We start from the raw sequence: 26322 nt of genomic DNA on the forward strand, positions 1-26322 counted from the left end.
TCAAATTAGTAATAATTAAGAAAATCACTATATATATTCTATGCGATGTTGACACTTAGCTACCAATGAGTTAGCTTTGAATAACATTCAATATTCTCTTTTCACATTTAAAACAGCAATTTGGCAATGTTTTCACGAGGTTGACACTTTGCTACCAATGGTTTAGCTTTTGGCATGGTCAATCCCATTCCTTCGGTCATGTCGATCATTTCTTCGCCCACCCTTTCCCACTCGAAGCATTCATTGGCGGATCCAGCATACAAACGGGTGGTTCCCCGGAACCACCCGAGTTTCGAAATAATAGTGTACGAATATATAGAATACGCGTAGGAACCACCTTATAAATTAAGAGGGAACCACCTAAAAAAAATTTCTGGATCCGCCACTGGAAGCATTGAATAAGTGTACCTAACGCCAACCCGACCATGCGCATTGCCAAGTTTTCTGTTGGACAACTCCTCCTTCCGGACCCAAATGGCATTAGCTTAAACCCATCTCTTGAACCTTGTAACCCTCTAAACCTATCTGGTTTAAACTTCTTAGGGTCTTCCCAATTCTTGTCATTTTGCATTGCCCATAAGTTCATCAAAAGCATTGTACCACTTGGGATATTGTACCCTCCAACCGTACAATCCTTTGAGGACTCGTGGAACACGAGTGGACCAGGAGGGTACAATCTCATCGTCTCGTTTACTATGCATCTTAGATATGGAAGATTGGATATGTCTGATTCATTAATTAGACGATCTTTGCCTACACAATCCTCGATCTCAGCTTGTGCTTGCTTTAGAACTTGGGGATTGTTTAACAAAAGTGATAACATCCATTCCATAGTTCCACTTGATGTATCTGTTCCTGCTGATAGTAGTACCTGAATATACAATCCATGGTTAGTGGTAGTAGTTTACACTTGTTTCCTTTGATTCTCATAATTAACTTTAATTTTTTGTTCCTTTTTTTAAACTACTTTTGCTTAGAAAGACGTTCTCTTAGGAACCCGATTTTTATAATTTGGGATAGAGGTAAGGCTTCCTTATTCAAATTCTTCTCACACCTTACCACTAGCTCTGCTATAAGTGAGATTAGACTAAGTACGTTTGTTTGTTATTTGAAGAAACGTGGATCTACTCACTGGTAGCAGATCTACTTTCCTCGGGTGTGTTTATACTATTTCACCGATGGTTCTTCTGGATCAGTGTTCTTCCACCTACAAAATGAACAGCGCCGTTACTTACCCCTCAGAAAGGGACAGAGGGGTCCTCTTTGGGGTAACCCTCCGGCGTGAGAATCAGTATATTGTGGAGAAGATGATAATGTGTGTAAGAGAATCTCAAGAGTATTGCTTAATTGCTCAATACCCTCTGGTTGTGAGACTGTGTGATTGTATGTAACTGACTGTGAGTGAATGTAATTCAATATGATTGAATGTGATATCACTGCCTGTAACTGTCAATGATTGAGTCTGAAAATGTGTCATCAAAGTGGAGTTGATGCTGTATTTATAGTGCTAGGGTTTCCATTGATTTGGCTCAACCTCGTTGGCCTCCTCCAATCGCACTGCGCCACGTGTCCTCTGGGACACCTGGCGCTTTCTCGTTGGTTGTAATCACGTGGTAACACATGTGTCATGCTGAGTTGTCGACCTTTAATTTGGCAGCTGTCAACATCAGCATATTCTTACTCCTTAAAAAGATGCCTTCTGGAAGGTTGTCTGACGTGCACAATCAAGGTTGCCCTAATCCTGATTTGGATAAGGACGAGGTTGATTATGTGCACGTGTGATATGCGCCCATCCTGAGGATGCGCGAGGTCTTCTCTTTATTCTCACGCGCAGATATTTCATGCGCAGATGTGATATGTACGAGCATGTGATATGCGCCGCGCGTTGATGCGCTGCGCGCATATGTGATGCGCGAGCATATGTGTGCCTGGGCAGGTGTGATATGCACGAGCATGTGATATGCGCCGCGCGCTGATGCGCCGCGCGCATATGTGATGCGCGAGCATATGTGTGCCTGGGCATATGATGCCTGAGCATGTTTTGTATGCGCCATGCGCATAGGTTTTGGCTTTGTGCCTTCATAATGTCTTTATCTTGTGGGTTGACCCGCCTTGCTCGGTGTTGAGGCGGGTACATACCTCTTCAAGCCCCCCAGTCTAATGTGTGTCTTATCTCGCGCGAGCGCGGTAAGATAGATATTAGACTTACTGATTTGGTCTTTTAAAAGGGGTTTTGTCGTTTTCTTGGTTGTTTCCATCATTGCGCGAAGTCCTATCCATTTGGTTGAAAAACGAAAGGTTGAAAACGAAGGGTCCAAATACGTGGTTAGTTGGTGGTGACGTGCGCCGTAAACATGTCAGACGTTTCGTGTGCTCGAGGTGCTACAGTTGCCTTTCACGTCCCCTCACACAGCTGTCTTGAACACGTGTCGCGCTCGCATTGGTTAGCACCTGCGAGTGGGGGCGCGTTTCTGCTCCGTGGCAGGTCCGTTACGTTTTTATGTCCCCTCAACAGTGTTAGGGACACGTGTCGCGCCCTCGTTGGCTTACACCTGCGAGTGGGGGCGCGTGAAATCCCATTAGTTACCACTTTTCTCTCTCCTGGGCCTATAAAAGCAGGCCCTTGGGAAATATTTATCTTCATCTTCATTGTTGCAAATTTTCAATTTTCTGCCTTTCATATTCTGAATTGAGTATTTTCATCGTTTCGAAACTTCTATTATTTGCTGCTGCAGTTGTATGTCTGATAGTTCAGACTCGTCTAGCCCCTCAATCACCTCTATTTCCTCTCGAAGACGCCGTGTGAAATCTGTGGTGATGTCGACACTGAAGCAAAAGGGGAAAGGGAAGAGGGTTGTTGAGACCACATCGGAGGAAGTAGGGAGGACCAAGGCCACCAAAAGGTGGAATGAAATCCCCTGCAAATTGAAGCAGGCCGATCTCGACAGCCTCATCGCCTCTCAGGGCTTTCTCCCCCTGTTTGGCTGCATGTTGCCTGGGGCCGGGCAAACGGCGGCAGGCCCGCCTGCCGGCTATATATCCCTATATAGCCACTTTTTCACCCACTGCAACCTTCGTCTCCCGATAACAAGGTTTGTGGGTGCACTGCTGAAGTTTTATGGGATTCATATATCCCAAGTCCATCCGTTTGGACTCGTGCGCGTGACTCACTTTGAGTTCATGTGCAAATCCCAGCGCGAGGAGCCGACTCCTCGGCGCTTTCAGTATTTTTACAAGCCCAAGATCCAAGACAATTGGATCTCTTTTATTCCTCGCAGTCAGAAGGTGAAGTGCTCCACTGTTTCATTCAAGAGCCTTCATGACTGGTCTGAGAGGTTCTTTTACATAAGGGCTGGTGTGATCCCCATCCGCATGACCATGCGCTCTATCTCTTCTGCGCCTGCGGATGAGGGTGTCCTCAAGAACCCAACTGGCGCCTGGGTTAAGAAACTGACCGCCGAACCATCCCCCGCGAAGAAAATTCGCGAGGAGGCGCTGGTGGGGGTCGGCATGAGTAAGCTATGGGCCGACAGCGCGCTTGAGCCCGTTATCCAAGTCGACGGTTTGTGTAAGTTTATTTCATTGCTTTATTTCTTTTTCTGCGCGAACATAATTCTTTTGCTGATATCACTTGACTTGTTTTTGCGCAGTCACCAAGGATTATGTCCTTGCCGCTTATGATGAACAAGTGGAGGGTGGCTCCGTCGCGCTTGGCGCTGGGGAGGTTGGTTTCCCAGATCGCTTTGATGACATGTTCATCCCAGTGGATCTGGAATTTGACTTTGACAGTGACGCGCCTGGTAAGCCTTCGCACTTATGCTCATTCCTTTAGAATACCCAAGTTTATTAACACTTGTGTTACATGTATTGTAGATGCGCTGGAGAACTACGAGCTGGAGCTCGCGGAGGAGGAGGAAGAGGAAGAGGAGGCGCCCCTACTAAAGCGCAAAGCTAAGGGGAAATCTGGCGCAGGGGCCAGTAAGAAACAGAAGAAAAATGACACCCCTGTTGCTCATCCCCATGCTCAAACGAAGGGACCTAAGGAAACCGAGGTGTTTACCACCATGGGTTCTTTAGCTTCCCTACCTGTGAAAGTGGGCAGACCTCCTGTCCACTTGAGGTATGGTGGCGTCACCTCCTCCGTTCGCGCGGCTGAAGAGAGAAGCAGTGCCGCGCCTGCGACAGGTATGCTTTGCTTATCTTCATCTGATTGAATTATTATTAAACCTTTGCTCCTTTGAATGTTTGCAGGACCGGCGACGGTTGCAGATCAGCCGCAGGCGCCACAAGGTGCTGAGGCTGCGCCGGGGTCTGCTTCGAAGTCCCCCGTTCTACCCTCTGAGAAGGGTAGAATGGACTTTATGGCGATGTTCGCCGCGCGAACTGAATTGCGCCAAGGTATGTTTTGCACATTTGTCTTCTGAATTTTTTCATTTGGATTTAGTGATAAACCAATTTTCCTTGTTGATTTGCTCATAGGAGTTGTAGCTGGCGTACAAGTTGCCGGTGACACTCCTGGCGCCGTTGGCGGCGCCGCTGGTTCTGGTCCTGCTCCTGCTAGTGCTGATTCTCCCCTTATTGGGGTTACAAAGGAGCAGGAAGCGGTATTGCGCGCCGAACTGGCGGCGTCGAGACCTCCCTCGCCTCCTCCTACGCGCAGCCCTCTCCGCGAGGCTGGTTTGGAGCCCCCCAGGTCGCAGGAGAAGAGGCCTATTCAAGAAGATGAGGAGGATGAGGGGGCTCAAGCTGAGGACTCCTTGGGAGACCGCGCCAGCCCTGCGATGCCACAAGTCTTCGCAGCGCATACTTCTGGTGGGGCTGGCGCTGACTTTTCTGCTTCGTCCCCGCAGGTATGTTTTTATTTGTTGCTCCGCTGCGCGTACCTCCATATAAGTATGTTTATGACTTAGAACATTTCTTGTGTTTTGTAGGAAGGTGACCACGTTTATCGCCCAAGATGGAATATTAATGAAGACAGTTCCTTCCAATCCATGGGCGTATGCGAGGACTTCTGGGCTCATGCCGTGCCTCCTACTGAAAGGAGGTATCAGGAGGAGCGCACCCGCGCTGACTTGCTCAACGATCACATTTTCGCTGGGTCAGCTTTCTTTGCTGCCTCCCAAGAGCTTCATCGCGATTATATTAAAGTACGCGATGCTCTTGTGGCAGCCCAGCAAGAGGCTAAGGTGGCTGCCTGGAACCTTTCTGATGCTCGCGCACGAGCTGAGAAACTCCAGGCGGAGCTCAGCGAAAATAGAGCAAGTGCCAACACCGCCTATATTAAGCGCGGGCATGAGCTCCAAGCTGCGCGGGAGAAGCAGCAGGTGGCGGAGGCCGAAGTTGCCAAGTACGCGCGTAGAGTGCGTGTCTTGGAACAGCAGGCTGAGGCGCGTGACCAAGCTATTGTCCAGAGTATCACTGAGAAATCATCACTGGAGAGCGAGGTTGCGCGCCTGAAGAGGGAGTTAGCGGCCGCGCAGGCCGATAGAGATGAGGCCTTGGCGACGGCAGCGTCCAGCCAGGAGGCACTTGGTGCTGCGCAGGCGGAGAAAGAAAAAATTTTGGCGGCAGCAGCGTCTGATAAGGAGGAGCTAAAAAAAGACCAAGGAAACTGTTGAGTTATTAAACTCACAGGTTCCTGCCCTCGAGACGTCTGTTGCTGGCCTCGCGCAGGATCGCCAATGGCTGGTGTCACAGGGCATGACTCGTTGCGCTTTGGCGATGAAATATTCCGCCGAGTTTCAGGCCCTTGTGATGGACTGCAATGCTGCCGCGCGCCTGGTGGGTCGCGCTGAAGGGTTTACGGATGGGTATGAATATGGCATGTTGAAGAAGAACCCATCCGAGTACCCTTACAAGAGCGACGCGGCCTGCGCGGACATGGCCGCGGTGGGGGAGAAGTACATGAATACTCCCATCCCCATCCTTATGCAGGTACCTTGACCCTAATGAGTTTTACTTGATTAATTTTCCAAGTGTTTTGTACTCAATACTTTTCTATTGATTTTACAGATAGCTGCGCTTGCTGACCAGCCCGACCTCGGCGCGCTAAAGAAGTTGCTCGATGAATGCGAGAGGGCTGGTGGCGATGATGGTGGCGCGGGGGATGTTGCCCCTACCAGCGGTTCTGGCGCGGCGAAAGAATCTGCTCCTGACACCGTCGTGATAGAAGACTCCAATGAGGAGGATGAACTTGACTATGGTCAGTTTGGAGATGAAGAGGAGCAGGCTGCGCCAGATGCCGAGGGCGATGATGAGGATGATGAAGAGGCTAATGTCAACGTGGAGACTTGAGAAGCCCTTCATGTTTTTATTTTTATTTGTAATTTGTAACTCATCATACTTGTAAATTTCAACGCAATGGAATGAAATTTGTTTTCCCTTTTTCACATCTTGCGCATTTCCATTCATCTCTTCATGTTTGCTTGTATAGATATAAGATATGCTTGCACGCTAAAATAAGGACAAGGTTGTAAGGAAATTATTCACTTAACCATAGTCCTATTTTGTAAGTGGTTTCGCAGTATCTTGTTTATGCTGACATGCGCGATAACTTTTCTCAATTCCTTTTTTGCGCGTCGAGGTCGCGCGGTCTTAATATGGAAGTATGAGTTTTAGCCATTACATGTCAGCATGTGTTACTCAGATATCCACTATGATTCCGCGCGCGACCTCGACCTGAGACCTTAACAACTATGATATGGCATGTACTTTGCCTTAGTTGTGTTTAAGGATTTTTATGATCAGGCTGCGCGAGATGTAAGATGGATGTTTGTGAGTGTTTTGAGCTAAGGCTCTTTGTTTTGGGCTAAGGCCCTGACGTTTTTAGAGTTAAGACTCATTAACGTGTTTGAGCTAAGGCTCGTAGGTTTGGGCTAAGGCCCTGACGTTTTAGAGTTAAGACTCGTTAACGCGTTTGAGCTAAGGCTCGCGCATGTATGTTTTACTTCGTTTTATTTCGTTTTGAAGTCAATATAGTGTTGTCATATTGCTCCAAATTAATAAAGGAAGTGTGAAACATGTATGCAAAGGTAATAGAACAAATATTGAAAGATAGCGCGAATCATCATTCATGATGGCTTAAAAGCCTTGATTACATATTTGAACTTTTACATGAAGCATTTTCTAAGTTGCGCCGCGTTCCACGCGCGCGGTATCTTTTTTCCATTCAAATCTTTTAAAGTGTACGCGCCTTTCCCCAAATCTTCTGAAATTTGATAAGGTCCCTCCCAATTGGGGGACATTTTTCCTGGGGGTATTGCGCGACTAGCTTCATTGTTTCGAAGGACAAAATCATTTTTCTTGAAGTGGCACTCTTTAACGCGCTGATTATAATATTTTTCCAGCTTTTTCTTGTATCTGGCTTCATTGATGATAGCCGCTTCTCTGCGCCCTTCAAGCAAGTTAAGGTCCAATCTTCTTTCGCGCTCGTTATCAGTTTTGCTCATCATGAGTACCCTATGGGATGGGCATCCAATTTCTGCTGGGATCATAGCCTCTGTCCCATAGGTTAGGCTGAACGGGGATTCGCCATTGCTAGTTTTGCTTAATGTCCTGTGCGCCCACAGGACATTAGGTAACTCTTTGACCCAAGAATGGGATTCTCCCTCCAACCTTTTCTTCAGCCCATTTAGCAAACTTTGATTCGCGCGCTCCACTTGGCCATTCCCCTGAGGGTGGTAGACCGAAGTGAAGATTTGGTTGATGTGCAATTCTTTGAGCCAGCTTGATATCTTCCTGTCAGTGAATTGTTTGCCATTGTCGCTCACAATTTCCATAGGAAGGCCAAAACGGCAAATGATGTGGCTCCAGATAAATTGCTTCATCGCCTCAGCTGTGATTTTTGCTAGTGGCTTGGCCTCAACCCATTTTGTGAAATAGTCTATCGCCACTACCAAAAATTTCACTCGCCCTTGCGCTTGCGGCAGGGGCCCCACAATATCAATGGCCCATTTGTGGAAAGGCCATGCAGAGGTCACCGGAATCAAGTTGTTCTTTGGCCGCATGGTGTTTGGCGCGTAGCTCTGACATGCCTTACATTTTTGTATTTCTTTTAGCGCATCCAAGTACATGCCCGGCCAATAGTAGCCCGAGCTCATTGCCTTGGCAACCACCATGCGCGGGCCAGCGTGTATGCCGCAGATTCCTTCGTGAATCTCCCTAATCACATAGCTTGCTTCTTCAGCATCCAGGCATTTCATGAGCGGTCCAAGATAAGAGCGTCGATATAATGTACCATCAAGTAGTTCATAGTTCTGCGCCTTGTGTCTTATCTTTCTCGCCTGTGCGCGATCGTCCGGTAACGTCCCCTCCTTCAAGAATTCCATTATTGGAGTAATCCAGGATGAAGGGGATGTATGAATTACAAGGACCGATTGCGTTTGCACTGACGGGTTGCTCATCACTTCCACCCTGACATCTTTGGCAAAGTGATCAAAATTAGTTGATGCCATCTTACTCAACGCGTCAGCGGACTTGTTTTCGCTGCGCGAGATGTGTATGATTTTGAAGAAGTCAAACTGCTCAACGATCTTTTTTGCCTGCTCTAGATATAGAGGCATGGTGTTCTCCTTGGCATCATAAAGGCCATTGACCTGCGCAGCTACCAAGTAAGAATCAACATGTGCCTCTAGCCTTTTAACTCCAAACTTGCGCGCAATGCGCAGACCAGCCAGCAGGGCTTCATACTCAGCCTCATTGTTGGTACTTTTGAAGTCCAACCTAATAGCATAAGTATATTCATGATTATCAGGGTCCACCAGTTTGAGGCCTGCGCCGGACCCTTCGCTGTTGGAGGCTCCATCAGTGAATAGCCTCCAAACATCTTCTTCATCATTTGCTCGCGGAGGGTCTACCTCGCGCTGAGCTTCTTCAATCTTTCCCTCTGGGATTTCCGTGATGAAATCCGCCAAAATTTGACCCTTTATTGCTGGACGGGGCTTATAAGTGATCGTGTGTTCACCCAATTCCAGCGCCCACTTTGTCAGCCTTCCGGAGAGCGCGGGGCGTCGCAAGACTTGCTGGATGTTGTAACCTGTCAGAACTTCAATCGGATGACCATTGAAGTATCTGTGAAGCTTGCGCGACGCGTGTGTTAGTGACAAAACTAACTTTTCCATGATGGAATAGCGCGTCTCAGGGTCTGTCAGCACCCGACTCACATAGTATATTGGCGTTTGGATCCCCTTGCGATCCACCAATAATACTGCGCCGATGGCGCGGTCTCCAGCTGACAAGTACAATGTAAGGGTTTCGCCAGGAAGTGGAGCTGTGAGCGCGGGGAGCTTTATGAGACATTCTTTTATCTCACTGAAAGCTTGCTCAGCCTCAGGCGTCCACTTGAATTGGCTCTTCTTCAAGCAGTTCCTCAAAGTGTTAACGAATGGAGTAGATTTGCTGGCGTGGTTCGCTAGGAACCTGTTGATTGACACCAATCTACCATTCAGCTTCTGAACCTCTTTCATGGTGGATGGTGAAGGCATGTCAAGGATGGCTTCCACCTTTTCAGGGTTCACCTTGAAACCATCCTTAGTAACCATTACACCAAGAAATTTCCCCTCTTCCGCGCCGAAAGTACATTTGCTCGGGTTGAGCTTCATGTTAACTTCCGTTAGGCGCTGAAGAGTTTCCTCGATGTCTTTGAGCATTTGTCTCTCCTCCCTGCTCTTGATCACCAAATCATCAACGTAGACTTCTAGATTTCTTCCGATTTGTTCACTGAAAACCGAATCCATAAGCCTCTGATAGGTTGCGCCCGCATTCTTTAAACCAAAGGGCATTTTTGTGTAACAAAAAACACCCTTGTCGGTTCTGAATGCAGTCTTGTCTTCGTCCTGTGGTGCCATTTGAATCTGGTGATAGCCTTTGTAGGCATCCAGGAAACATTTGAGCTTGAATGGCGCCACGGAGTCCACCTTTGCGTCGATGTTTGGGAGGGGGTAACAGTCTTTCGGACATGCTTTGTTGAGGTCCTTGAAGTCAATACACATCCTCCATGACCCGTTGCTTTTCTTTACCCATCACAGGATTGGCTACCCACGTCTGGTATCGGATCGGGCGGATGATGTTTGCGCGCAACAGGTCCTCCACTTGCTCATTCATGGCCTTCGCCTTTTCATCCCCCATGATTCTCTTTTTCTGAGCAATTGGCTCCACCGACTTGAACGTGTTAAGAGAATGTTGCGCCAAGTCTCGCGGGACCCCCGTCATATCGGAGTGTTGCCACGCGAAAACCGACGTGTAATTTGTGAGCAACTTTTTCATTCTCAATCTCGTTTCGTCTGAAATGGTAGCGCCAATTGTGACCGTTTGCTCTGGGAATTTTGGGTTTAAAATCCACTTCTCTGGCGCATTGTCCGCCATTGGAAGTTTCATTCTCCCTTCCCGCGGCGTGCTTGTCACTGCGCACAAATGATCGCGGTAAACAAATGTTACGCCTGTTGGTGTAGGGAACCCCAATGCGCCGTGCGCTGGCGACGGTACAGCATTAAATTGGGCAATCGTTCCCCTACCCAGGATCATATTGTGGCATGACGTGGTGGGCAAGACCAAGAAGTTGACCACTTCGGCTCGCTTGTGCTCATCATCCCCCATAGTTAGTTCAAACTGAATCTGGCCTAGGGGATGGATGATTTCATTTGAGACACCACAGATTGGTGCGTTCACAATTTCGAGCCGCGCTTGGTCTGCCGGGTCTAACTTTCTGAAACATTGCTCATACATAATGTCGGATTCGCTTCCAGTGTCCACCAGGACCTTTGACACTTCGTAATGAGCAATGTGTGTGGTGATGACGAGAGGACTGCTTATTGAAGGGCCTCCCCTGATTCTTGGGAAGATGACTTGCTGTTCGCGCCAATCTCCGTGGATTTGCGCGCTTCTCTTTTTTGACGTCTGCCCTTGTCGTCCCCCCTCAGCCACACAGATTCTTTTGTATTTCTTGGTGGCAGAGGCTCCTTCCGGTTGCTCATCTTCTATTCTTTGGTTTTTCACCAAGTGAGCCAGCCTGCCTGATTTTACATCCTTCTCGATCGCATCCTTTAAATGATGGCATGCGTCGGTGTTGTGGCCCGGGGACCTGTGAAATTCACAATATTTGCCACTGTTTTGCGGTCCCTTGTAGTGTAGTTGCTTGGGGGGCTTGAATTGAACATTCTCAGTACTTAACACCTGTGAAGGTGTTTTAGTGAGTGGAGTCCATATTCTTGGCAGAGGTCTGCTAGGATCTCTGCCGCCCTCCCTCTTGTCACCATCCCCGCGACTACGAACATCTTTTTGGGGCTGGGGTGAGCTTGGTTGCGCTTGCTTTTCTGCTGAAGAAAAACTTGTTGGCTGCAACCTGGACCATACAGAGTTCTGTTTGGCCCTCTTCTCTTTGCTGCGCGGTGATTCAGCCTGATGCGCTCTTTCTCTTGCCCTATCTTGGGCAATCTGTTTCTCATTTCTCGCGAAAACTCGCGATGCCTCCATTAACTTGGCCCACGTGGTGGGCATACCATCTTTGCTTACGAGAGCCCGGCGGAGTTGATCACTGCGCGCGCCTTGTATAAAGGCCACGCGCAGGAGCTGCTCAGTTATACCCCCGATTGCCAGGGATTCCTGATTGAAACGAGTGATGTAATCTTCAATCGTTTCATCATTCCTGCGTATGCAGTGCATGATGTCATCAGGATCGCGCGTGTGCCTGCGCTGCTGTACGAAGTGGGCTTGGAACTTTTCTAATAGTTCCTCGAACCCATCAATTTGCCCTGTCGGCAAGCTCTCGAACCATACCCGCGCTGCGCCCGTGAGGCAGCGAGCAAACATATGACACCATGTTGGCATCGTCCAGCTCTCTAGGTTTCCCGTGTTATAGAAACCTTGCAAAAAGTCATCTGGATCTGTTGTGCCATCATATTTGCCCAGACCACTTGGCATCTTTGTCTTGTGCTGGATGGGAGCCTGCGCGATGCGCACAGTAAACTTTGAGTGTTTTACCAGGATGGCTGGTCTGTAGGGCGTGGTTACGTCCACTTGCCCTCTGACCGGTGGGCTGTACGGCATGTGCAGATCCAGATCTGCTCTGGCTCCAGGCGCCATGTTCACAGGCGCGCGGGGCTGTGAGCCTCCTGCATGAGTATCCCGTGTCTTCCTCATACTATGCACTTCTTCATCACTGAACTCAGTGTGTGCAGTGTGAACAGAATGTCCTTCTTCCGGCGCGCGCGGCCTTTTTGTAGTCTGTTTATCAAACGCTTGCCTTTGTGTTTGGTCGGCTAGCTTCTTCTGTTTGACCATTTCAGTGTACTTTTCCATCAGACGCCGCTGCTCGTTTATGAGCCATTCATTCGGATCATTTGTTTCTTCTTCTGGACCCATTGGTCCTTTCAGTTTCGCGCCGGCCATATTTTGTAACGTGAGATCGTCTGGAGGAGTTTCAGTCTGGCCGTGAGGGGTTGTGACGAAGGGACGGTTGCTGGTGGTACGCGTAGAATCACGCGGAACCCTCAGAACCTGCTGTCCGTCGTTAACACCCTCACGTTCAATATCCTCCAGAGCTTGATCAACGTTACGAACTCCAGAAACCATGGTGATTGATTTTTTTTTTATAGATCTGATGAGATCTGATTGCCGTTTGTAACAGTGGATGGCCCCCAATGAAGAAACGTGGATCTACTCACTGGTAGCAGATCTACTTTCCTCGGGTTTGATTATACTATTTCACCGATGGTTCTTCTGGATCTGTGTTCTTCCACCTACAAAATGAACAGCGCCGTTACTTACCCCTCAGAAAGGGACAGAGGGGTCCTCTTTGGGGTAACCCTCCGGCGTGAGAATCAGTAAATTTGTGGAGAAGATAATAATGTGTGTAAGGGAATCTCAAGAGTATTGCTTAGTAGCTCAATGCCCTCTGATTGTGAGACTGTGTTTGTATGTAACTGACTGTGAGTGAATGTGATTCAATATGATTGAATGTGTTATCACTGCTTGTAACTGTCAATGATTGAGTATGAATGTGTCATCAAAGTGGAGTTGATGCTGTATTTATAGTGCTAGGGTTACCACCGGTTGGGCTCAACCTCGTTGGCTTCCTCCAATCGCACTGCGCCACATGTCCTCTGGGACACCTGGCGCTTTCTCGTTGGTTGTAATCACGTGGTAACACATGTGTCATGCTGAGTTGTCGACCTTTCATTTGGCAGCTGTCAACATCAGCATATTCTTACTCCTTAAAAAGATGCCTTCTGGAAGGTTGTCTGACGTGCACAATCAAGGTTGCCCTAATCCTGATTTGGATAAGGACGAGGTTGATTATGCGCACGTGTGATATGCGCCCATCCTGAGGATGCGCGAGGTCTTCTCTTTAATCTCACGCGCAGATATTTCATGCGCAGATGTGATATGCACGAGCATGTGATATGCGCCGCGCGCCGATGCGCTGCGCGCATATGTGATGCGCGAGCATGTGTGTCTGGGCAGATGTGATATGCACGAGCATGTGATATGCGCCGCGCGCATATGTGATGCGCGAGCATATGTGTGCCTGGGCATATGATGCCTGAGCATGTTTTGTATGCGCCATGCGCATAGGTTTTGGCTTTGTGCCTTCATAATGTCTTTATCTTGTGGGTTGACCCGCCTTGCTCGGTGTTGAGGCGGGTACATACCTCTTCACCTAGATCTAACCCACTTTCTTGTTCACATGATTTTAGTTAAAAAGGTTATGCTAGAATAGGTTCACCTAAATTATTAAAACAAGAAATCATAATATTAAGGGAACTAATAAACATGGCTAACAAACCCATCACACGTAAAAACTTATTTAAAATGTTTTTTTAAAACATTATTTATTTTACTATATATGAATTTTCCTACATAAAAAATTTGTGTAGAGTATTCAAATCTATGAGTATCACCAATGAGTCGTGTCATCGCATAAGTCTAGGTGTTGGGTGAACGCGTAGCATAAACCGGCATACTAATTTAATATGTTGAGCCGACCTTAAGTTAGTTGTACTTGTCTTAGGACGCACGTAGGATGAATACAAACAAGAGTTCTTACACATTACTCTCCGACGCCAAGCTGAATTTCATGGCCCCTTTTCTCTATTACTGTTTTACAAACTGGGGGGAGAAACATACTAAACTTATTTGATAACTATGCATTAACTTAGTTAGTAACTTTACATAAACTTATTTAGTAACTTTTTATAAACTTATTTGATTATGTTTCATAAACTTATTTAGTAACTTTGCATTAACATATTTTATAACTTTACGTGGACTTATTTCGTAACATTGCACAAACTTATTTGACAACTTTGCATAAACTTATTTAATATGATAATTAGTGAGCAAGACATAGCATCTTTATATGAGCATGAGTTACACGAGGCCCTTAACATCTTCGGATCAATACATTCTATAATCATTTACTGTGGGTTTAGCCGAGGAATATGTTGATAGTACTATCGGGATTGATCCCCCGCTCATGGTTAGTCGCTCTAACCGACATGTTAATGGGAACATATATTCTATAATTCACATCGTGATGGCACGGTTATCGGGTATACATATGGATTTAGATTTGATTATAGGCTCATTGTCATATATTAATTTGTATTCTTAGCTAGTCTACAAAAGATTATCGATCTTGTTTAGGTTATCGTATATATCATATTGCGTCGCATACACTCACTTATATATAAAAGGGCTTTTAAGTTCCTAAACATAAACATTTTGGACAACGTTCTAATCTGGAAAAGGCACTCGTAACAAACAAAGTTTTCAACTTCATAAATAAGTTTTAATGTACGTTTTAATCACGAAGACGTAAATAACTTTTTAAAATACGTTTTATTTACGTGAACATAAACAAGTTTTAAAACACGTTTTTGTCATGAAATCATAAGCTTTTGATAAATGTTTTAATCATGAAAGCACATATTTGAGAATCATTACTTGTTTTATACATTTTAAACATTTGAAACCCGATATTTTCAAAACAACGGGTTTAATAATGCATATAAAACCTGTGAACTCACCAACATTATGTTGACTTTTAAGTATGTTTTTCAGGTGAGCATATATGAGCATTGCATCGCATGTAGGATCACCGTGTTAATTAATAGCCGTGATTATCCATGAACGTCGCGCGCCCGCGTTTCTGTCTCGGCAGGGTGTGACAAAAAGAACACATTAATAAAAGGATCTGCTGGGTTACAACGGTGGCTGCTGCTGCCACTCCTTTAAAATTCAAATAAACACATAGCAAAACTCCAAGATCTCTCAGCCTAAAAATTGTCAACTTTACCAATCTTAAATTTAAAAGTTTTTCTCTCACCTTCCTTCCAGAGAGGAAGCCATATGTGTAAATGGCCTTCCTTGGTTAGGGTCGCTTTGGCCTTATCGGCATCATACTCCAACAGTGGAATTTCGGATTTGAACAATTTCATTTTCTTCTCAACCATAGTTAACCCTTCAACATAAAGAGCCGAACCCACCACTCTAATGTCAATCATATGTTTGCTTTCCAGCTTATTCTACAAAAGCTCTAAGTGGACTCCACTATCGGAGATAACAGTTTTAAATTCTACGCTGTTCTTCATCCTTATCCTTGTAGAACTTTTCAAAACGCTTCGCGATTAGATCAACTACTTCCGGTGATCTCAACTTACATTTTGGCCAATCGTCATAGTTAAGGAACATGTGATAAAGGAATCTACAAAGCAACAAGTCGATAGCTACTGCAACAAATAACTTAGGTTAATTGGACTAAATTAATGTAAGTAAAATTAAAGATATTAATTATAACTTTAACAAAAAAAAATACCATCTGTCATTTGTGGATAGAATAAACTCATGTAAATCATCATTAAATCAATTGGTGGTAGGCCAACAAGTTTCACAATTTCTAGTTTAAAACAAATTGACAAGCAAATTAGTGTTTGTTCAATAAATTGTAATAAAGGGATTTTTAATTTACAATTAAAAAAAGGTTTGTGAAACACTACCAGGCCTCCGCTGGAGGTTATGAAGAAGCCTCTCACCAACATCTTGTGCCCAGAGCTCTTGTCTTCCTTGTGTTTTGCATTCGTAGAATCCGGCCACATTGACAATTCACCCCTCACCAAGAATCCTAGGGACCAGGCGCTAACAATAGTAAATACAGTAGCTAAAAAATGACGCAAACAAGAAATTATTATATAGTTTAAACGTACAATTTATTGTTCTTAAAGAAATGAAAGATTGCTTTAACTTACTTCCTTACAAGGCTAGGGCATTTACGCATTCGAGCGTTGTTTCCAAAGAAAGTGGATAATGAGATATTAATGTTTGCGGGTACTCTTTGAGAACAGAAAGTGTTGATATTTCTCGTTTCACAACGCAGTTAGGTTGAAAGGTGAGTCGAAGGGGAGGTTTAGTGAGGGTCGATTCGCGACAAGGCCGGCCATAAGGTGTGGCCGGGTGGTCGACGGCCACAGGCCCGACACTCAGCTAGGCCCGAATTTTAGTTTTTTTAAACAAATTATATGTATTTTTATTAAAACAATATATATATTTAGTGTTAAACTCGATTACATAACCACTAGCTTAGTCTAGTGACAAAGGGATATTACTCCTAATCAAAAGGTTATGGGTTCTAGTCTCATTTGAGACATGTTTAATCCTTTTTTTATACAAAACTTTTTTACACAACCTAAATTATAACCAAGTAAGCCCATATTAAAATTAAATTGTTTAAGTTTAAACCCAACAAAATACTCCTTTTACATAAGGCTCGAAAAAAATTTCACCTTCGACCCCAAAATTTTTTTGCTTTCACGGAGCCGGCCCTGATTTGCGAAGGATGTTACGGAACAAGCTCAGGACACCATTGTTGAGCTTGAGCTCAGGTATTTAGGAATTGTATGGATTGAGTGAGAGAGATAACTGACAGGCCACAACATATATAGTACACAAATTTACAAAAATAGTCCCTCACAAGGTGACAAAAAATGTAGTTTCTAGAAAAATTACTTTTTATTTGTTAAAATTCTTAAAATAGCGCTTTTTTAAAAGAGAAGCCTCAAAATAACAATTTTTTCCTGTGAATTTTATAGAATTTGAACTTGAGAGCCACATCGGAAAAATATAATTATTATAAGAGAGCAGGCCAAAGATTTAAAGAAAGCTAGGGGGCAGACCAAATTTGGGAAAATATTGAAGGTAAAGTCCAAAATTATTTTAAAATATTGAAGGAAAAGTTCAATTTTTTCTAAACTTTTCTTCTCAAATACAGTCTCACAAGACTGTTTTATTATATTTCCTATCTGGCCCGTACATATTTTCAAATTCTAGGAAAAAGAGGTTTTTAAAATTCGTCTTGGAGACGCATTTCGGAGGGATTTGTTCTTAGGAGACGAGATTCTTGTGTTTCCTTCCTTATGCGTCCAGATTGTATAATTTTATAGGGTATTTTGTTATTTCAAAATATACCTTCACAACGTAACTTTTTTTTTCATCTACGTTTTGATATTCAAAGTCGACCCTCTTTATATGTAATAATACTACTCGAATATTATTTAATTCTTTAATTTATTTTAAAACGTGCCATATTTAGTGGTTACATTTGGGTTATTATATTATTTAATATACTTTAATATATGTTACATTTTACGTTGTTCCTAACAAAAAATTTGTTACATTATATAACTTTTATTATTTTTCATATATTAAAAGATACTTTTTAATAAATGTGTTGATACATGTTTTGTACGTCACGGTCTTTATTAGTTTATTATTATATGGCTTAATGTAAAGGGTATTTTGGTAATTGTATATGCTCATTCGCGTTAATTGTAAGGCACATTCGTTACCTTGTAACGAATGTGTCACTTTCGTTCTAATGTAAGCTCCATTCGTTAACCCTGCTTAACGAATGAAGGGATATTCGATATATGTAATGTATAACGAATGAGTTGTCTCATTCGTTAGTCGTTAATGTAAGGAATGACTCATTCTTTAAGGTTATCTTAATGAATGAGGTCATCCCTATATATACCCTGTAACTTAACGATTAATACAATAGTTCTTATTTTATCTCTCTCAAGCCGTTACTCTGCTCAAATATACTCTCAACACACACATTACACACAATTAAAGTAATATAGCCTAATCTTATACAGACTCAACGAATGAATCGATGTCATCATAAGATCTAGATCCATACCGGCTCAATCAAAATGTCTTTTCAAAAGTATATCACAATGAAAAATCCATCAAAGTCTTGATAAATTTCCTGAGCCCTTTAAATGACAGAAAATAAATATATATTACCGGAGAGAAAAAGTAATACTATTAAAAAAGTAAAATTCTTTGGAAAAAGAGTTATCGATGTGTGACTGCCTTTGTAACAAGACGTTAGTCGATAACTCTCATGATCAATTTCGATGACGAGTAGTCCGATCACCAATGCTGAAGTAGCAACAAACAATTTTGTTTTAGTGCTTTCGCACCTGATCGCTTCCGCACTCAATCGCTTCACCATCAATGATGTAGCAGGAACAGTAACTTTTTACAAGTTAACCACCTTTATCTACCAATAGGAGTATGAGGTATCCACATGCACATGCTAAGTGTTTCTTAAGCAAAAGGATACTCTCATTTTCACCAAAGCAGAATGTTTCAGACCTGCAGGTTAGAAAAGTTAGGACAAGCATTCCCGTTTAACCGAATGAGCTGGTGCTCAACTCAAACATCTCCCTTCCATTATAAAAGGAGGACCTACATCAGGTGATGTGTTGTAAAACACACGCATTTTCCGCAGCTTTTATCCACGTTTTTTTATTATTTTATATGTATTTTAATTTGTTTTATATAGGTTTTACATAGTTTTATCATATTGTAGGTTATGGGGTACAAGGAAGAAAAACCGAGCTTCTTGAGCAGTTTAAAGGCCTTTTACGCATACGTTTTCAAGTAAAACTTAAGGCCTGGTCTGTTACATCATGGAAAAGCCCAAGCCTACTATTATATTATTATATAAAAAAGAAAAAAAAAACCTAATGTGAAAGGGAGCCTGCCGATCGTAGCAGTAGACAGCAAGGGGAAGGAGAAAAAGTTTTGTAGCGGCCAGGGTTGGAAGGTTTGGCGGCTAGGGAAGGAAGAACAAGCAAGAACAAGCCTCGGGGATTGATTTCCCGTCAGTTTCCATCAGCAAACAGCAGCCATAAACATCATATATCCTTCCTCTTTAAACATTGTTCAACACTTTGATTTTTTATTGAATTGTTAACTAGTTTTGCAATTGCTTTAAGAATTGACTTGTTATTGATTAGTATTGATTGTTGCATGATTTTTAAGATGATTGATATGAGTTTTATGGTGATTTTAATGAGTATGAGCTGCTGTCCAATTATGATTCTCGGCTAAACCTGTTAGTTCTACCTAGGAATGATGATAATTGTTAGTGTTTGATGAGCTTGTTGGATTGTTTGATTGATAGACATACTAAACTTATTTGATAACTGTGCATTGACTTAGTAACTTTACATAAACTTTTTATATACTTATTTGATTATGTTTCATAAACTTATTTAGTAACTTTGCATTAACATATTTTATAACTTTACATGAACTTATTTCGTAACATTGCACAAACTTATTTGACTACTTTGCATAAACTTATTTAATACGATAATTAGTGAGCAAGACATAGCATCTTTATATGAGCATGAGTTACACGGGGCCCTTAATATCTTCGGATCAATACATTCTATAATCGTTAACTATGGGTTTAGCCGAGGAATATGTGGGTAGTACTATCGGGATTGATCCCCCGCTCATGGTTAGTCGCTCTAACCGACATGTTAATGGGAACATATATTCTATAATTCACATCGTGATGGAACAGTTATCGGGTATACATATGGATTTAGGTTTGATTATAGGCTCATTGTCATACATTAATTTGTATTCTTAGCTAGTCTACAAAGGATTATCGATCTTGTTTAGGTTATCGTATATATCATACTGCGTCGCATACACTCACTTATATATAAAAGGGCTTTTAAGTTCCTAAACATAAACTTTTTGGACAACGTTCTAATTAGGAAAACGCACTCGTAACAAACAAAGTTTTCAACTTCATAAATAAGTTTTAATGTACGTTTTAATCACGAAGACGTAAATAACTTTTTAAAATACGTTTTATTTACGTGAACATAAACAAGTTTTAAAACACGTTTTTGTCATGAAATCATAAGCTTTTGATAAATGTTTTAATCATGAAAGCACATATTTGAGAATCATTACTTGTTTTATACATTTTAAACATTTGAAACTCGATATTTTCAAAACAACGGGTTTAATCATGCATTTAAAACCTGTGAACTCACAAACATTATGTTGACTTTTAAGTATGTTTTTCAGGTGAGCATACATGAGCATTGCATCGCATGTAGGATCACCGCATTAATTAATAGCCATGATTATCCATGAACGTCGCGCGCCCGCGTTTCTGTCTCAGCGGGGTGTGACAAAAAGAGCACATTAATAAAAGGATCTGCTGGGTTACAACGGTGGCTGCTGCTGCCACTTCTTTAAAATTCAAATAAACACATAGCAAAACTCCAAGATCTCTCAACCCAGCCTAAAAATTGTCAACTTTACCAATCTTAAACTTAAAAGTTTTTCTCTCTCCTTCCTTCCTGAGAGGAAGCCATATGTGTAAATGGCCTTCCTTGGTTAGGGTCGCTTTGGCCTTATCGGCATCATACTCCAACAGTGGAATTTTGGATTTGAACAATTTCATTTTCTTCTCAACCATAGTTAACCCTTCAACATAAAGAGCCGAACCCACCATTCTAATGTCAATCATATGTTTGTTTTCCAGCTTATTCTACAAATGCTCTAAGTAGACTCCACTATCGGAGATAACAGTTTTAAATTCTGCGCTGTTCTTCATCCTTATCCTTGTAGAACTTTTCAAAACGCTTCGCGATTAGATCAACTACTTCCGGTGATCTCAACTTACATTTTGGCCAATCGTCACAGTTAAGGAACTTGTGATAAAGGAATCTACAAAGCAACAAGTCGGTAGCTACTGCAACAAATAACTTAGGTTAATTGGACTAAATTAATGTAAGTAAAATTAAAGATATTAATTATAACTTTAACAAAAAAAAATACCATCTGTCATTTGTGGATAGAATAAACTCATGTAAATCATCATTAAATCAATTGGTGGTATGTGTAACGTCCGTAAATTTTAAACAAAAGGCTTAAACTTGTAGGATTTCGTGCACCTTTTGGGCTTGACCCGGTATTCTCCTGGGAGCTCCTTGCAACCCTCGTAAGCTTATCATACGTAACTTTTCTCGCAAGTTCAACCATTAATAAAGTGGAGGGGCCTGAATGTTATTTTGTTATTATATATTATATAAAAAAAATTTTTAACCAAACACTAACTAGTGGTCCGATCGGCGCCCAAGACCCCCCCCCCCTTCTCGATTTTTGGGCTAGACCATCCCATTCCCGTCCATCCAAACTTCAATTCCAAGTTGGTATTAGATGTCTACAACTCTTTTTCACCTTAGTTCATCCTTATGGCGCGTTTATTCGTCGAAATTCGGTTGTTTTTAGGCTTGTAGGGTGGCTGTCCAATTGAGCAATTCCGGGGCTGTTTTGATTGGGGTTTTTGCACCAAAATATTACTAGGTATGTCACTTACATCATACTAAAATTTCATGGTCATTGGAATTGGTTAGGTCGGCCAATTGTTAATAGTTTGAAAACTAGGATACGTGTAACGTCCGTTAATTTCAGATAAGTGATTTACAGCATGTAAAGTATGTACATCTCTCAGGATTTATCCGACTTTCCTCGGAGGCTTTACGTCATCCTGGTACGTTAAAATTATGTAACTTTCCACCCAAGTTGCTACACACTTTATACTTGATGGGCTAGAATGAAACTTCTTATTTTATATCATAAAAGAATGAAAAACTCTAACTCATAACCCTAGGTGCAGCCGATCGCAGCTAAGAACCCCCCTCCTCGTTTTTCTTCTGCCCCGCCATGTTTCCGCTGTGAAAACTTCAATTCAAGGTCGGTTTTATGATTCCCCATGTCTTTTACACCTTAATTGATCATATTAACGCGTTTATTGGTCGTTAAGATTGAGTTTTGATGATAACAGCTTGCTGACAGATTAGTATACGTTTATTGTAGGGTCTGTACGCGATGTTAATCTACTGTTTTTGATCGATCGATTCTTAATTCCATGATGTTCTACTTTGAGTCTAATTTCCAGAAAGGTATAATACGTAATTTTTGGACGAGATTTGAATGGTTTTTATGAATTTATAAAATCGAGTGTCAAAGCTGATGCGAGATGACGAATTCTGGTCTGCCTTCCCGATGTCATAACCTTTTTTCTACAGGTCCAAATTGGTTGGTTCCACTTCTGGAAGTTAGTATTTTGAGTTAGGAACCAAACCCAATTGGAATCGTTTAATTTGGTTTGGTAATGAATTTTATAAAAATAAAACCATTTTGTTGCGCGCTGAAATAGCTGCACATACCTTTCTGTGTTGGAGGAATTTTTATGATTTTTGTGTCCAATATAAAAATATAATAAAAATATTTTTATAAACCTAAGACATTTATTAAAGTCTGGTGAAAATTTAATAATTTATTTCAAAGGTTATCCTATGTAATTAAATGCATCTTCGCATGCTAAAATCTACACGTTTTACTCGTTATTGATCGATAAGTTCGTTTTAGGCTTAACCGGTGGATGTTCAATTGTGTTCTTGTCGGGGCTGTTTGAAGTGAGTTTTTGCACCACAATCTTCCTAGGTATGTCCCGTATATCATACTCAAAGATCATGTTCTTAGGTGTTCGTTAAGTTGATCAACTAGTTGTAGTTTGATTGTTATGTTCGGTTGTCTAGAATTGTTGAGTTTGATGCGTTAATCGGTTGGATGACCAACCGAATCAGTTTGCATGGCCCTAGGGGAGTCTAACGGCTGTGGGAAAATTATTTTTTTGATGCTCGGGGTTGTTGTGGTTAGTGCTTCGTCAATCGAGTCGGCGATACGCGAATTTTCGTTTAAACGTTAAAGTAAGAGTTGTAAAAAGGAACCGTCAACCCTATCAACTCGGGTGACATAATCTTGATGGATGAAAAGATTTAAAATGGAATTTGGTCCATTCGGGGCTAAGTCGTTTAACAAATGGTTTTAAGGTTTATTACCCGCGCATTCGACCCGATTTGATTATCCTTGGGCCTTGGGCCAAAGTATTGGGCCTTGGGCCAAGTTGTTGGGCCTTGGGCCAAGTATTGTGCCTTGGGCCAAGTTGTTGGGCCTTGGGCTAGAGTATTGGGCCTTGGGCCAAAGTTGTTGGGCCTTGGGCCAAGTATTGGGCCTTGGGCAAAGTTGTTGGGCTTTGGGCCAAAGTGTTGGGCCTTGGGCTAAGTTGTTGGGCCTTGGGCCAAAGTGTTGGGCTGGTACGGCCCATTAGGCTAGAGTGTTTCTACAGTCTAGTTTAGTAACGCGTTATGTATAATTTACAGGCCCTTGCTTGTGATTTTGCCCTTAGGAACTTCCTAGCTCGTTGCAAGTATTTGATCGATCTTAGGTGAGTTCATGATGCCCTTTTTACTCATTTTACTTTTGGGCTAGCATGCGCACCTAAATGTTTTCTTACTTGGTGAAATGATTTTAAAATGATTTTATATAGGCTTGCTAGTATATGGTAAGCGTTGGGATGTTAAATATATATATATATATATATATATATATGTGTGTGTATATACATTATTTCTTGGCCTCTATTTGGCGATGTTGTAGTCGTTTCGACTACTGATGTTGTGTATGCCTACTTCGTGTTTGCATGCACTGATGTTACGTGCTTGGGTTGTACGTTTGCTCGACCCTGATGTTATACGTGGATGTTATATATATACTGTTATGTATATAGGGATGTTATTGAATGGATGTTTACATATAACTTTGTATATGTATGTATGAGAATGTTTAAGTTCGATAACGATGATTAGATGGATGTACCCTTTTACTTTTAAGACCTTAGGTATGGCTATCATGATTTTACTACTGATATCTTTTACTTAAAACTTGAACTCACTCAGCTAAAGCTGACTTTGTGTGCATGTTAGTGTAAGTTTCAGGTTTGGAAGAGGATGCCTTATCACTTGGACGTGCACGGAGCTACTTGAATGGTGAAGGGCATACTGGAAGGAAGAATTGTTTATGAATATTTTATTTCAAGGAAACTTATAACAGTTATACTTATTTTGGTTCTTGGGCAAAATTCCCGGGGTTCGGGAACTTATTTCATTTTTCATGTTTTCCGCAAAATTTACACTCTGATACGCTTGTTTTAATGGAAGAAATGGTTTTTAAGTTTACTAAATTTTACAAGTGTTTGAATGATTACCAACTATGGGGTTCCCGGGGTTCGGGGCCTTACAATACGGTTGTCTAGTTTGTGAGTTGTTGTGTTTAACGCGTTGTTTGAGGGAATTGACAACCAATTCGAATGTTGTAGACTCGTGATGATTTGTTGGCTGTGAAAAACTGATTTTTTTGAGTATTTGGGTTGAATTGGTTATCGGTTACTTAAACGGGTCGGTACGGCGCAAATTCGCGTTTATTGGTAGTTTGCGCATCGTGCTTGCGAATTACCGATCCATCCAACTCGTGTAGAGTCGAGTGGACTTGTGGGCTGTGATTTTACTAAATTTGGTCCACACGGGGCTGGGTTGGTAGCCAAGTGCATAAACAACCCGTTAACGCGCGTATTCGATAAAATCAACAACTTTCGGGTATAGTTGGAAATCCTTTGTCTCCGGAATTAACTATGGGTGGTTTTGTTAATTAAATGGCATAACGTCAAGACTTTAGGCCAATCAAATTTAGTCAGAACGTCTCGTAGGATAAACGAGTCGGTACGTTTAGTTAGTAATTTTTGTATATAATCCGACAGGCTTGTAAACTGTGGATTGGCTTTGAGGTTCTCAAACCCTTTGGTATTTGTGTGGCTCGTCTCAGGTGAGTTCATGATGCCCTTTTTACTCTTTTAAATTTTGGGCTAGCATGCACCCCTAAGTGTTTTTCTTACTTGATGAAATGTTTTAAACGATTTTATATAGACTTGCTAGTATATGGTAGGCCTTGGGATGTTATATATATACACACACACACATACACACATTATTGTTTGGACTATATTTGGCGATGTTGTAGTCGTTTCGACTACTGATGTTGTGTATGCCTACTTTGTGGTTGCATACGGATGCATAGTGATCTTGGCCGGGCCAAACTATCTCAGGTTCTTTAATCCTGTGGCAGGCCCTGAAAAGCCCGTGAGGGGAGAGGCTCGTGTGGCATGATCATCATCGGATGTTACGTGTTTGGGTTGTACGTGTGCTCGACCCTGATGTTATACGTGGATGTTATATATATATATATTGTTATATATATAGGGATGTACTTGAAAGGATGTTTATACATATATATTTTGTATATGTATGTATGAGAATGTTTAGTCTTTGGTAATGATGACTTAATGGATGCACTCTTTTTATTTTTAAACTTTTGGTATGACTATCATAATTACCATTATTGATATTATTTATTTAAAACTTGAACTCGCTCAGCTCAAGCTGACTTTGTGTGCATGTTATTGTGAGTTTCAGGTTAGGAAGAGGATGCCTTATCGCTTGGACGTGCACGAATCTACTTGGACGGTGAATGGCATACGTGGATGGAAGAATGTGTTTTGAACAATTTTATTTTAAATAGTTTAAGAATTATATTTAAAAATTGGTTTTGGGCAAAATTCCCGGGTTTTAGGGAACTTATTTTACGATTTATGTTTTCCGCTGAATTTACACTCTGAGATGTTTGTTTTAATGGAAGAAACCGTTTTCAAGTTTAATTACTATAATAAGTATTTGTATGAATGCCAACTATGGGGCTCCCGGGGTTCGGGGCCTTACAGTATGCCAGCAAGTTTCACAATTTCTAGTTTAAAACAAATTGACAAGCAAATTAGTGTTTGTTCAATAAATTGTAATAAAAGGATTTTTAATTTACAATGAAAAAAGGTTTGTGAAACACTACCTGGCCTCCGCCGGAGGCTATGAAGAAGCCTCTCACCAACATCTTGTGCCCAGAGCTCTTGTCTTCCTTGTGTTTTGCAATCGTAGAATCCGACTACGTTGACAGTTCACCCCTCACCAAGAATCCCAGGACCAAGCGCTAACAATAGTAAATACAGTAGCTAAAAAACGACGCAAACAAGAAATTATTATACAGTTTAAACGTACAATT

The 26322-nt window shown here is 42.2% G+C and overlaps 1 protein-coding gene across 1 annotated transcript in view; it reads right to left on the bottom strand.

Annotated features, from left to right (window-relative positions):
• Positions 1 to 408: 408 nt before the first annotated feature.
• LOC143583863 (cytochrome P450 81C13-like) overlaps positions 409 to 26322 on the bottom strand; it is a gene marked incomplete at its 3' end in the record, with an annotated part of 39113 nt that continues 13199 nt past the window's right edge. Inside the window, exon 6 of the mRNA XM_077066058.1 lies at positions 409 to 871. Within this exon, the coding sequence (XP_076922173.1) occupies positions 409 to 871 (463 nt within the window). The remainder of the gene's footprint in view (positions 872 to 26322) is intronic.

This window comes from Bidens hawaiensis, unplaced genomic scaffold, assembly GCF_021521415.1.
Source record: "Bidens hawaiensis isolate Kalapana, Puna unplaced genomic scaffold, B.hawaiensis_p1.1 tig00032629_1, whole genome shotgun sequence".
NCBI lineage: Eukaryota > Viridiplantae > Streptophyta > Magnoliopsida > Asterales > Asteraceae > Bidens > Bidens hawaiensis.